General features: G+C 28.7%; 1 protein-coding gene across 1 annotated transcript; it reads right to left on the bottom strand.

The window, feature by feature from the left end:
* Positions 1-2,335: 2,335 nt before the first annotated feature.
* LOC129916363 (synaptic vesicular amine transporter) lies at positions 2,336-9,500 on the bottom strand. Its single transcript, XM_055996248.1, has 9 exons — positions 9,351-9,500; positions 8,854-9,273; positions 8,592-8,695; positions 3,669-3,831; positions 3,563-3,603; positions 3,201-3,497; positions 2,817-3,030; positions 2,627-2,751; positions 2,336-2,555 (listed from the first exon to the last, which is right to left on the bottom strand). The coding sequence occupies exons 1-9, from the start codon at positions 9,493-9,495 to the stop codon at positions 2,463-2,465; spliced, it is 1,602 nt and encodes a 533-aa protein (XP_055852223.1). The 5' UTR covers positions 9,496-9,500; the 3' UTR covers positions 2,336-2,462.
* Between the last annotated feature and the right edge of the window lie 4,087 nt (positions 9,501-13,587).

Here is a 13,587-nt window from a genome sequence, read left to right as displayed (position 1 = left end):
CAGCGTTACCACTTGCGGAAAAAAAGTCGAAGTAGATTTAAGAAAAAATGGAAGTAGATTGAAAAAAATCGAAGTAGATTTCAAAATATCCTTTTCTTTATAAAATATCAATATTAAAAAAGTAATTCTATTAAAATTATTTAAATAAAATAATTAAATATGTAAAAACAACTAAAACCAAAAAAATTTATTCTTTCAAACTACATATTTTCGTCATAAATATTTGTTTATACATTGTTTTATAACAATTTTCAGTCAAATATTTGGTTTTCTGAAAAAAAGAAGTAGATTTGGCTTATATTTTGATAACTTGAAGTGAATTGGAACAGAGTTTTTTAAATGAAGTAGATTTCGATATTTTTGTGATGGTGCGAAGTAGGAAGTAGATTTTAATTTTTTTTTTGAAAAAAAGAAGTAGATCTACTTCAATTGAAGTAAAGTGGTACCACTGACCGTCATCCGCTTCCATTTTTTAAAATTTTTCTTCTTAAAAACAAAAATTATTTTATAATCAGTTTTCAGACCTTGAATTGTTAAATTTGGTTTATCTTTTTTTTTGGTTGATAATACTGTTGCATATTAACATTTTTTCGACTTGCTAAACAATAAGCAAACACAAAAAAAAATGCACCAAAGAATCTTAAAGCCTTTTAAAATAATAGGCATGGGTATAACTTCTGAAGAAAAATGTATGCGTTAATTTTGAGCAGGAGTTTATGTGTTCATAATTTTGAAAAAAAGATATAAAAAATGTTAATCCAGAAAGTGTTTTGTTTTTTGGCTTAGAAGAAGTAACATACATTATTGTTCGATAAAAAAATTATTTTATCAGTTGCAGTGCATGTTACTAACATGTAACATGAGAGTAAGTTTTGCTATTTTTATTATTTTGGAAAATAATTTTTTGCTATTCATATTTCTTAGTTGTGATGTTTTTGACACACAATTTTCAAAAAATTAAAAAAAAGTATTAATATACCATTCTGAAGAAACTATTAGTCCACATATGTATTAAACAAAGCTTCAAAAAGAGTCTTTAATTAATGTTGATTGTTTATTTGGATTTTGAAATCCAAAATTACATATGTTTACTAAAGCTTTTTGTACAAATTTTTTTGTTAAAATCAGTAGGTACTGTTGATAACGGCACAAAAATATATTTTTATTTCAAAAGAAGGATCTTAACGAATTTTTTTACCAGTTGCAGTGGTAAAGCCATCTAAGGGGATGTCTTTAGCAAAAATCAATCTTTTTCTTCTATAAAAAAAAATAAATTTTTTTACGACAGTGGTCTTTATTTGTATTAACTTTGATATTTTGGTTACTGGCAATCCCTCCCTCACCCATTGGCAAATCATCCCACCTTGTGGCTTTGTCCACATCACTTTTATTATTTTTTTTTTAAATTAAATTATAAATAAAATAAACAATTCAATTAAGATAGGTATTCAAATAAAAAAAAATGAAAATAATAAATTATTTCTATCTTCGTGACCTTCTTTAATATATAATATTAACTCCTATGTGGGCTTTAGGTCAAATTCGTTTATCCTAATTTTTCTTCGACGTTTCGGTTGTGATTACAACCTTCTTCAGGAATCTATAATAAATATTCTTAGTCTAAAAAATAATAATTAAAAAGAAAATAAAAAATCTATACTTACAATGTAATGTAATCACCACCGAAACGTCGAAGAAAAATTAGGATAAACGAATTAAACGAGTTAATATGAAAATAATAAAGTCAATGAAAATAATTAGTTATAAAAAAAAATAAAACGACCGAAAAAACTGAGAGTAAAATCAATTTTTCTAAATTCTGGCATTTTACAAATAGTTCACCAGGGTGTATACGTACTATTTTATATAAATTTGTTTTAGGTGATTCGTAATAAATAAAATGTAATTTTTGGATATTTTTAAAATTACATATATGTTCCGTTATAACTTCTAAGCTACATATCATCATCTTATAATCGAGGCATCGTTGAAAGTATCTTGCTTTTCCTCTGGTTAAAGACAAATAATTCCCTCTCCAGAGGTTTAAGGTAATAAATGGCATCCTCTTATCATAAGAACGATTTCTCACATTGAATTGCCATCTTTCAAAGTAACTAACAAACTGGAAGTTTTATCTTGGTTTGATCTTTTGCATCCTGTCCGAACTATGCTTTTACACTCTAATCTTGAATGATATTAGTTTTATATTAAAAAAAAAGTGCGCAAAAGAAATTAAAAAAAAAAAAATGTTTTGCTGAGTGAAGACTGAGCAGACAATACCTTAAAACTTTGTATTTTTATCCTATACAACTATAAACTATTAAAAAAAATTAAATACATTTATTAATAGTATTTATTTTTAAAAATAAAAACAACAAGTTTAAAAAACATTTAAAAATTAACATCATACAACACATCTTATTTATAACATATCCTTTCAAATCAATCTGCATTAGAACTTTCTATTCAACTGAATTATAAAGCTTTTTATAATGGGAACCCGGACCATTCCCGGATGTATCAAGTAACATTTGATTATCTTTTTCAGCTGTAAACTAAAATGGAAAATTTTAAATTGTTTACATGCAATTATTTTTTTTTTTTTTTTATGAAAATTTTAATTTACCTTTGGATTATATTTATTATAAAGCAAAACCAATAACGGTCCATAAACAATATTACACAATCCTACCAATCGCATTAACCAAGTGAAACCCATTGCTTGGACAAGTTCTCCACCAAGTAATGGCGCTAGAAATTAAAACAAGATATTAAACTTAAGTGTTTTTGAAGGAATGTTTGAAATAGTTTTTTACCCAAGCAATATGCAAGACTAACAGAAGTCTGTTGGATGGCATAGACAGTTCCATAGCTTGACATTAAATCCTTTGCTGGTACTTGATCATCACCTAAGCTAATATCGACAAACGATGCAAGAAGTGGTACCAATGCAGCATCAATTATACCAATTCCAAGACCCAAACAGAAATGAGGCAGTAGTAGTTGAGGAACTGTTGTAGCACTTGGGATCTAAAGGATACAAATAATGAATGAAAAGTGTAATGAATTAACATGCATCAAAAGAATAAATGACCTATAAATTCAAAAGATGTTGACGTCTATAAAATAAAGTTACTTCTTCTGCAGGTAAAATTAAGTTGCAAGACAGGATTTAGAATCCATTTGTATTAATAACTTACCAAAATTGATGCAATTCCAACCAACAACAACGATAAGCAAGAAACTTTTATCTGTCCAAAATTATAAGCCACAGTACCAAAAAAGTTTGTTCCAATAAAATATCCAACCGAATCGGGAATAAATACAGTGCCAAGTTGCCATTTATATGGTCTAAGGTGTTCCATTAGCCAAATTGGTAAACATGGTTCTAAAATAGCCATCGAAGATGTCGATACTAAAATAGCCACTACAATGGCTAATATCATTTTGCTTTCGAAAATTGGACGCCATTTGGGTTGGCCAGCTTCAAGAGTTACCTATAGGAAAAAAGTAAAACTATTCAAAATATGTTTAAAAGCTATATATATATTATTTTAAATACCTCAGGTTGAACTGATAAATCCATTGTCAACAATTGCATTCCTAAGAGAAAGTTTAAATATTATTAAAAAGTAAGTTTATAAGTAGGTACAGTAAGATTCTCTTACCTAAATTAAGAAATATCAAAGTTGAAAGAATAATGAATGGAGATGATTTTCCCACAAGGTCATAGAGAATACTACCAAAAGGATATCCCAGCAGTACTCCAAGTGCAATACTACCCAAAATTATGCCCATTACCTTTGAACGTTTATCCTCTTCAGGATAGAGCTGAAACAAAAAAAATTATTCTTAAAAAGTTGAAGTTTCAGTTTTCTCCCATTAATTTAATATGGTTCTTTCTTAATATCCCTAACTAATTTAATAAAATTACCAGTAGTCTATAATGTAATGATTTTCAAAAGGATTTCTGCTAAACTTATAACTTATTAGAAAGTTATTTAATAAAGTTTGAGTATTGCATGGTGTAGACAGTAGAGTTTTCAAATAATTAAGTGCAGAAATTAATCAATATAAAAATTATCCATTTCGTAGATTTAACATTTTGATTAAGTCCTTATGGTTTTAATTTGTTTGTCTTTTTTTTTTTAGTTGTTCTGTATGCAGTTTATTCAAGTGAATCATATCACAAACGTGAATATTCAAATTAAGAAAAAAGGAAATTCGTATCTATATTTATAAAAATAAAAGTACTCAATCAAGGAACGAAAAGTGGATGAATCAAGTTTGCTCTACTTGCAAATATAAAACCTTTATTTGCATTTTAAAAGAATTTATATTTCTTTGACTTTCTTTAGATATGAATATTTTTCTGGATAGATAAAGTTCTCTTCGGAACTGTAAATAGAAATTCTAATTGTATTATTTTTGCTTGCCATAAATTTGATATCAAGAAGTTGAAAATGCACAATTCTCAAGTTGCTTGAATTTTCAGGACTTTTTATATACCTAGAAATTTAATAAATGTAATTATTTTAGGCATATCGTCGGTCTCATAAGAAAACCTCGTAACTCCACTTTTTTTTCAAAAATTACTTCTGAATGCCATTCTTTAGAAAATATGTCAGCGGAGCAACCCAGAAAATTTGGGGTCATTCCGAAAACTCTAAATAGACTTAAATTCAAATTTTGCACAGCACGTTTCTTCCCAACTACTCTGTTGTTTGTTTACTCTTTCGTCTCTCCTGTAAAATTTTGATTTTGGGAGTTACGAGGTTTTCTCATTAGACCGAGGATATAAAAAAAATTTTAAAACACATAAAAATTTTTCAAAGGAATCGTTAGAGCTGTTTTTTAAAAAACTAATTTTTTATAAATAATATTTTTTGGAAAAAAGTTTTAAAATAAAAAAAAAAAAATGCAATATCCGGTTTTCGAAAATTTGATTTTTCAAAAAAAAAATATTCAAAATTTTTAAAAAAATCCAAAAATGAGATTTTTTTCAAAATTTTATTTTTGGCTTATATTAAAATTATATAAATGCTTTTTTACAAAAAGTTTCGTTGAAATAGAACTAGTAATTTCGAAGAAAATTCGATTTAAAAAAAAAAAAAAAAAACGGTTCTATGGCAGTTCCGTAAATAATGATTTTCAAAAACAATATTTTTAATTGAAAGATAGACCTTGTCTTAAAACTAACATTTTTGATTTTTTTTTAACAAAATCGTTGAAGCCGTTGTTGAGAAATTTGAACAGGAGAGTCGCCAAATAACGCTACATACCAAGTTTGGCATTAATCGGTCTATCCGTATCTAGCGAAAAAGTAAAAAAAAAATTGACTTCCAAGTTATCCATCAAAACCACAGGCTAATCCACGTCATAGCCGTATTTTTTTAGAAAATCAAAAGATATATTATTAACAAATTCAAGTCTAATATGTGTAGCACTAAATGGTTTGTTTTTGTATTTTAGTGATTTAATTAACTATCTGAAAATATCCTTTAAAGTCTCTACCAATTTTGTATCGTTAAAGAAGCTTTTGATGAAGTTTTTATAAGGGAAAACAAAATTTGTTTGGTCCATTACAACGTTTGGTAAAGAATTCTTCAAAAAACGAGTTTTTGCCTCTGTGACCATTTCCTTAAGCACCATGTTAACACCTTAAAATGCTCTTTTAAGAACCCTTTAAATATCACAAGTATTTATGCATGGTTTTTGGTGCCGAGACTAAACTATACTTTTTCAAAGGGTTTCGGTGTGTCGAACTCGAATTCAAAGACAGACATATCCGATCACATCTCGTTTTTGAAATATCACCGTTAAGGCTAGGCGCACACATTCGATTTTAGTCGCGCGATTATTCAGTCGCAAAAATTGATCCCAAGGATTTCAATGCCTGTGAACACTAGGGTGGTCCTTAGGGAAAAAAAATTGGGGACGCCCCTAGAATAGTTCCAATTCAAATGCCCTAATTTTTTCAAATTTTTATTCCTGACCCTTCCTGACCCTTTTTGATTAAGAAGTTTATATGTATAAATGATCAAACATCCGCCATTTACCCAATACTCAACACTGAATATCGCTCCTGCTATAGTAACTTCTTATCAAAATAGGGCCAGGAAGGGTCAGAGATAAAAATATGAAAAAAATAGGGTATTTGCAAATTTTACATGGGCGATTTTTAAGTTTCAAATTGGTTTAAAGTGACAATTTTTTTGCTCGTTTGCCATTCAAGTTATGTTTTTTATAAAGTTTGTTCTTTTCTCTTGAATAAAATTTACAAGTTTACGTCATTAGTAGGTGGATACTATTTTAAAATATTAATAATATTAATAATATTTTGAAACTGAAAACCCAAAATTGGACATAGAACAATTCCTATATATAAGTACGTTTTTTCCTTAAATAAAAAGTGGACCTGAACAAAATATGATGGGACTTAAAACAATCAAGAATACTCGGGCTCATTTTCTAAAGGCTACTTCCTGTTTTTATTGTTCTATGTCCCATTAAATTATATTATCTGCGGAATGAAATTTTTTTGACAAAAACGGTTTTAAAATTCGGAAAGAGCACCCTCAAATTAGTAAAACTGCATCATTAACTCATTTTGGATAAAAAGTGGATTTAGAACAATTTTGCTATACGCCGACGATATGTGGACCTTGTACCAGTGCTAAACCGGAACATTATCACTGATTTCAGAAGATAAAAGTTGCTAAACCTCGGATGGAATATTTGTACAACTGGCCCTAAAATGTTTGTTTTTAAATATTGCCAATTTAATTTAGAACTCAATAGATAGAATGTAGGTACCTACCTAAAAATTTTCTGCTACAAAATTTCAGTGCGAGAAAAAGTCCATTTTTCAATGTTTTATATATAAAATTGTACGAAATAATTTTTTGTATAAAGCCTAAGAATGGTTAAAATTTGTTTCTCCAAAAAAAATTTATTGCTCGCTAACGCTCGCGATTTATATCAACCAACTTATCACTCTTTGTACCAATTTAAACTAAATTCAATATTCGGCCATTTTTAAATTCGATTACGGTAAGCAGAGCTATTTTAAACTTTTAACTACGATAAAAAAATACTTAAAAAGGGAATTGGCAAGTTTTTCGCTTCGAAAAAGTTCTAATGACCATAGCTTTAGCGGGATTATCGGGAGAATTGACTGCAGTGACATATTAAAGTTGAAACAAAGTATTGTGATTCCTAAAAAAATGTTGTTTGGTCTGACCAAACCCCCCCCCCCCCCCCCCCCGAAATGAAATTCTAGCTACGGCTATGATCCACGTAAGGCAGCTTTTTAATAAGAACTTCACCAAAAATAACATAACCTCCACATAATGAATAGAGGAAACTAACGCACACAAAAACTTGCATAAACTCTTTTTATTTTTAATTTGGTCGATAACACAATACCAAAGAGTTTAAATAGAAGTAAACCTCTGTCAAAAGTTTCGAAGGCTGTTTAAGTCAACAAAAACTGCGTAAAGAGTTTTTTTTTTCTCTTCAAAACTTCTTCCATCTGATTTTAAACAAAACTTATAATTTTTTTTTTAAACTTATGTAAAAAACTAGTGTTAAAACTTAATGTTAAAATTTAAAAAAAAATTAATTAAATTATTTATGGATTTTTTTTCAATAGGTATACCTATTTTTTATTTTTGTTGGAAAATTAATTTTTTTTTTTTGACAAAAAGAATTTCTTAAATTTTCTTTAAAAAAAAATTGTATTTATAAAAAACTTTAAAACAAAAACAGCTTCAACGATTTCAAAATGTTTTCTTAAAAAATCTTATTTATACGAGAAATTACATGACATAGCTACATTTTAAATTTTATTCTAATCTGTTCAAGAAACTGTAACCGTATTATTAACTTATCATTAAATCTATCATTATCAGTTCCCAAGGTGATTTAAAAAAACTAATTTAAAATTAAAAAAAAGAATATACAAAAAATATACAAAATATACAAAAAATATATATTCCTGGAAGATATCAGATTTCTCTCAGAAATTAATTTTTATTCCAGTATTTGTTTTCCTGTTTTCTTGTTTTTTCTTTTATTCATTTTCTTTTCTCACTTTCATGTAAGATATCTTTTTCAATATCCTTTACAACGTGGGCTGATATAAAATTGTTTATTGGTTTCTGTTAATGTCAGTAGCAATTGTGTAAATAAATATCTTCAAAGGCTTCCCATTACTATTAAAAAAAAAAAAAACGAAAGAAATTTCCAAAGAAAACGTGTATGCATACATGCATGCATGTATTTATGTATCTAAATAAGTTTGTCATTAAGTAATGTACAACAATTTGAATATAAAAACCCACTCAATTTAAATTAATTTTGTTTAAACATCAAATCTCAAAATGCTTTGAATTTTCATCCTTTTTTGATGAAAGGAAACTTATCTTAAGGCTTCAATCTTAAATTCTATTGAACCTTTTTCAGACCCTTTCTCAAACTTTAATCTAAAGTATGAAAAACTATTCAAAATCTATATACGAATCCAATAACACAGCAAAAGTTTAAAAATTTGTTTAAATAAAAGAAGCTGAATAGATAAATTCACTTACCTGTGCAACTAAACTCATTCCACAAACTCCAATGCAAGCTGATCCAACACCTTGTACAGAACGTGCAATCAATAATGTAACATATGTTTCACCGATTGCGAAAACTTTTCCATAGAAAAATAAAATAGAGCCCAACAAATAACAAAGAAACCAAAAAAAAACAAGGACAAAATCAAATTAGTTCTGATAGTAAATTACTTAAAAAAAACAATATCCTTTGACACATAATTTTGCTTTTAAAATTAATAATTCTTTTTCATACCCAAAGCTGATATAAGCAGGCAAAATGTTCCAAACACAATTGGCAATCGATATCCAAATTTACTAGACATACCCCCAACGATAGGATTGAAAATAAGTTGAACTAATGCCTTCATAGCCAAAAGGATCCCAATCGAACCATTTTCACTTGCCAAAGTATCATTTTCGTTGTTCTCGCTTAAAAGTGACGATGAACCATCTCCTACAACAGGTGCTATAATTACTTTATCCTCGACAACTGTGAAATTGACTAGAGATTTTCCAGGTATCGGATGCTTTGTCATAATCGCCACTGGAGCATGATGTGAATCTAAGTTACGATAGGCAAGATTTTGAATAAGCAGCTGTTGTTGATTGGTTTCACTAATGTCGAGCAGGGATTTGTTGTTAATTGTGGCCAGATAATCCGGTAGAATGGGTACTGAACACCAGAGAAATTCCAAGCAAAAAGAGAAAGGTTTAAAAAAAAATCATGGTAATTGGTCAGGTTTTACTAACCTATAACCGTTAGTAAAATATTATCAACGAGAAGTGCAAGATACACTATGGTAGCGATAACTGTGCGGCTTTGGCCAATACTTGGAGGATGTACTTGGGAATTTATGATTTCCGATTGTTCATCTTCAGGTTTTCCTGATTCCATTTTTAATTTAGTTTTAATTTAAAAAAAAATTCTACACAAGATCCTTTATATCAACTTTCAAAAGAAACCGAAACCGTATATAATATAAATGTTCTTTTATTATAATAAATCCTTGCCAAAGGACTAGCGCACTCGGAAAATCGACTTTTTATTCAACAGGTGCTCACTCGACAATGGGGAGAACACAATTGAAAGGCTCCCAATAGATTTGATACCGTTATATAGAACAAAATGTCTGATTTAAAAACGAGAAGCCAGAAGGGTGGAATTTCAACCCGAAAGCCTCTTTTTTTTTTCTGTTGAAGAGAGCCTTTATAATCCTTGTTGTTAGTGGGTTTGTTTTTCGATTAGTGTTGCCATATGATCGTATCAAGTACATCAAAATCAGAGTGCTTAGGTACAAAATTGTAGATTGATGACATTTTAGATATTTACAGACCGGCTGCTTTATGAACATTTTTTTTTATTAGTTCATACTTTTGGATCTAGAGGGCGCCATATTGAATTAAATTTACCATTGTATAATTTATGACCCTTGAATAAAAAAGACGCTTCTAACAATACCTTTTTTGGTAAATTATGACAATTTTTAAAGAAGTTAGAGATGAATACATGAACACAAAATATTTTCCCAACCAACAAACTTTGCTGTATTCGGTTTTGTTTAAGGTTTTTTAGTTATATTTTCTCTTTTAACACATTTTTTTTTGAATTTATTGAAATGCTAAAATAATAATTGGCAACACTGAATTGGATTCTGTGATGCGAGGACCAATTTATGGAGTAGCAAGCAGCAGCATCGGTGGACGGTGGGATGTGAATGAAAGAGAGCTTGCTAACAAATAGTTATTTAGCATCATGTTGATGTGTTGTTCTTGTTGTTGTTGTGGGAATGTTTTTTTTTTTTTTAAATATTATTGTTGTTGTTTTTAAAAAGAAATTTATATATCCTTTGTGCAGCGGCAAACCAATATCATGATGTTCTTTGATGACAAGCTGATTTTTAAGTAGAAGAAAACATTTTGAATTAAAATGTGTTTCATATAGCATTAATTTCATTTAGTAGATTTGTTTGTTTTTTTTTTTAGAATTTGAGTTGTGGTTTTAAGGTATAATTTTGTATATAAAGAATCCTGTATAGAGAGAAAATAATGCAGGAATAATACTTCAGGAAGATTTAACATTATTTCTGGTATATTTTACTATATTATGGTTGCATTTACCAGAAATAAAGTTATCCCTGGTTTTATTATGTCTCCGCGTGGCCCTGGAGTAGGAAATAAAAGAAAAGTAGTTGGGAGCGTTCGTATTACTGTATTTCAAAATTCTGTATGATCGAAATTCTGTATAATGCTTTACGATACTGTATGAACATAATTCTGTATGATTAAAAATCTGTATTTCAAAATACTGTAAATTCAGAATCCTGTAACTGAAAATACTGTATGAGTATGTTTTACAAAATTCTGTTTTTCGAAATTCTGCGTATTATCAAAAAAATTGATACAAAAAATACTGTATTTTCGCAAAATCTTGAAGAAGTTTAAAAAAAAAATTGGCTTTATATTTGTAGAAGTTTTGAATGATCATATAGGCTATTGATTATGTCGAAAAAAACAGGGTAATAAGGAACTAAGACGTTCACGGGTTTTTATTGCAGGAATCGTTCAATGGGTTATAAAAGAAGATAAAACCGCGGAGTGCTATTAAATGAGAGGGTGGAAACTGAAGATAGGGGTGCAAAAGCCCCCTTTTTGGTTTTTTCAATATACCTCGTAAACCAAGCAAAATTTTGATATATTGTATACACAACTTTTTGTGGAGAATTAAATTTCCAATTGGAATAATGTTTTTTAAAAATTGAAAAAAAAAATTCCATACCAAAATAGTCGAAACAATCATAAAAAAATATCAAAAAAATCGATTTTTTGAGTTTTTTTGCTTTTTTAGTTGTACATTTTTTTTTGGTTGAGATAGACATAAACATTGCTCCAAAGAAAAAAAGAAGATTAAATTTCCTTCAAAATGCTGTACTCACTAAATTTTTTTATTGAAATTGACCGAAGTATGGCCATTTTAATATATCTTTTTTTCGCATTTTTAGTTTTACTTAAGTAAAACAGAAACATTTGAGGGGAAAGTACGATTACTTAAGCACCAAGAACTGATAATGAGACTTTGTAGAGGGGTTAAATACAATCATTGTTTACTATGGGAGGGAGGGTCAATGTCCCCCCGTTTTGGGGGGAAGGGTAATTTTCTAAAAAAAATACTTAAAATTAAAAAAAATTATTAAAAAACAACGGCAACACTTACAGTTTTGATTGATACTTTTTTCAAAAGCTAGAATTATAATCTTAATATTAATTTTAAAATGACGTTATTTTAATCAATTCTTTTTGAAATAAACGAGTGATTCCGATAAAGAAAGTATTTTGTCTATTTTTCAATTTTCTCAAAAAGTAGAAGGCATAGAAACATTATGATTTTCATGATTTGATAAGAAATCAATTGAGGCAGTTTACTTTGTCGTATTGAAGTCCACAGTCTTTGTGAAAATTGTACTCAATGTGCTTTTTAAACAATTTTTTTACAAGTTTTGACTTTGAAATCGGGTATTTCAAAAAGAATTGATTAAAATAACTTCATTTTAAAATTAATATTAAGTTTATAGTTCTAGCTTTTGAAAAAAGTATCAATCAAAACTGTAAGTGTTGCCGTTGTTTTTTAATATTTTTTTTTAAATTTTAAGTATTTTTTTAGAAAATTGCCCCTCCCTCCAAAACGGGTGAACATTGACCCTCCCTCCCATAGTAAACAATGATTGTATTTAACCCCTCTACAAAATCTCATTATCAGTTCTTGGTGCTTAAGTAATCGTACTTTCCCCTCAAATGTTTCTGTTTTACTTAAGTAAAACTAAAATTGCGAAAAAAAGATAGATTAAAATGGCCATACTTCACTCAATTTTCAATGAAAAAATTACGTGAGTACAGCATTTTGAAGGAAATTTAATCTTCTTTTTTTCTTTGGAGCAATGTTTATGTCTATCTCAACCAAAAAAAAATGTACAACTAAAAAAGCAAAAAAACTCAAAAAATCGATTTTTTTGATATTTTTTTATGATTGTTTCGACTATTTTGGTATGGAATTTTTTTTTTCAATTTTTAAAAAACATTATTCCAATTGGAAATTTAATTCTCCACAAAAAGTTGTGTATACAATATATCAAAATTTTGCTTGGTTTACGAGGCATATTGAAAAAACCAAAAAGGGGGCTTTTGCACCCCTATCTTCAGTTTCCACCCTCTCATTTAATAGCACTCCGCGGTTTTATCTTCTTTTATAACCCATTGAACGATTCCTGCAATAAAAACCCGTGAACGTCTTAGTTCCTTTCTAAACTACATAATCAATAGCCTAATATTGTCGGTCGGTACAAAGCCAAAACCGCGAATTTGCATTTTTGGAAATTTTCAGTTTAATGCGTCATTTAACTTGTTATAGGTTCCTCTATTCACTGCGTCGACCCTAATCCTCCATCTGTTGCCTAGCAACCTAAACTATCAATGTCCGTTGCACGAGCTTCCAAAACTTTGAAGCCGTTTTTTTTTTCCAAAACTAGAATTTTGCAGATTTGCAGTTTTGGCTTTGTGCCCACGATATAATTTGATGAAGTTGGTGATTGAATGTGAAATGTATACAAAATACAAGCAGAAAAAGAAGATACAAAGATGAAAATAAGAAACATTAAAAGCAGGTATTCGCAACTTTAATTACTCAAGTGAAGTCTAAAAGAACGTTTTAGTGTCCTATAGTCGGAGTAAAATTGAAATGATACCCAGTTCTTGAAAAAAATTTCTTTTTAATATCTCTGTATTTTAAAATATTTAATATTTAAAAAGTGCGCACCTTTTAACATTATCAAAACAATTTTTAGCCTTTGTACAGCATTTTTAAATGCAGAATTTTGAAAACAGAATTTTGAAAAACAGTATTTTGACTTACAGTATTTTGACTTAAAGTATTTTGAATAAAGTGTTATGACCCGTACAGCATTTCGACCCCAACCCGGGAGCGGGTCGTATTACT

Source organism: Episyrphus balteatus, chromosome 3 (assembly GCF_945859705.1).
Source record: "Episyrphus balteatus chromosome 3, idEpiBalt1.1, whole genome shotgun sequence".
NCBI lineage: Eukaryota > Metazoa > Arthropoda > Insecta > Diptera > Syrphidae > Episyrphus > Episyrphus balteatus.
This window is presented reverse-complemented; position numbering and strand designations above follow the sequence as displayed.

Excerpts from the sequence above, each read along its gene's own strand:
- LOC129916363 (XM_055996248.1), bottom strand. The coding sequence starts at position 9,495 with ATGGAATCAGGAAAACCTGAAGATGAACAATCGGAAATCATAAATTCC. Across the intron at positions 3,604-3,668 it reads TTTGATATTTCTTAATTTAG|GAATGCAATTGTTGACAATG; the intron begins GTAAGAGAATCT and ends ACTTTCTCTTAG. Across the intron at positions 2,752-2,816 it reads TAGTCTTGCATATTGCTTGG|CGCCATTACTTGGTGGAGAA; the intron begins GTAAAAAACTAT and ends TTTAATTTCTAG.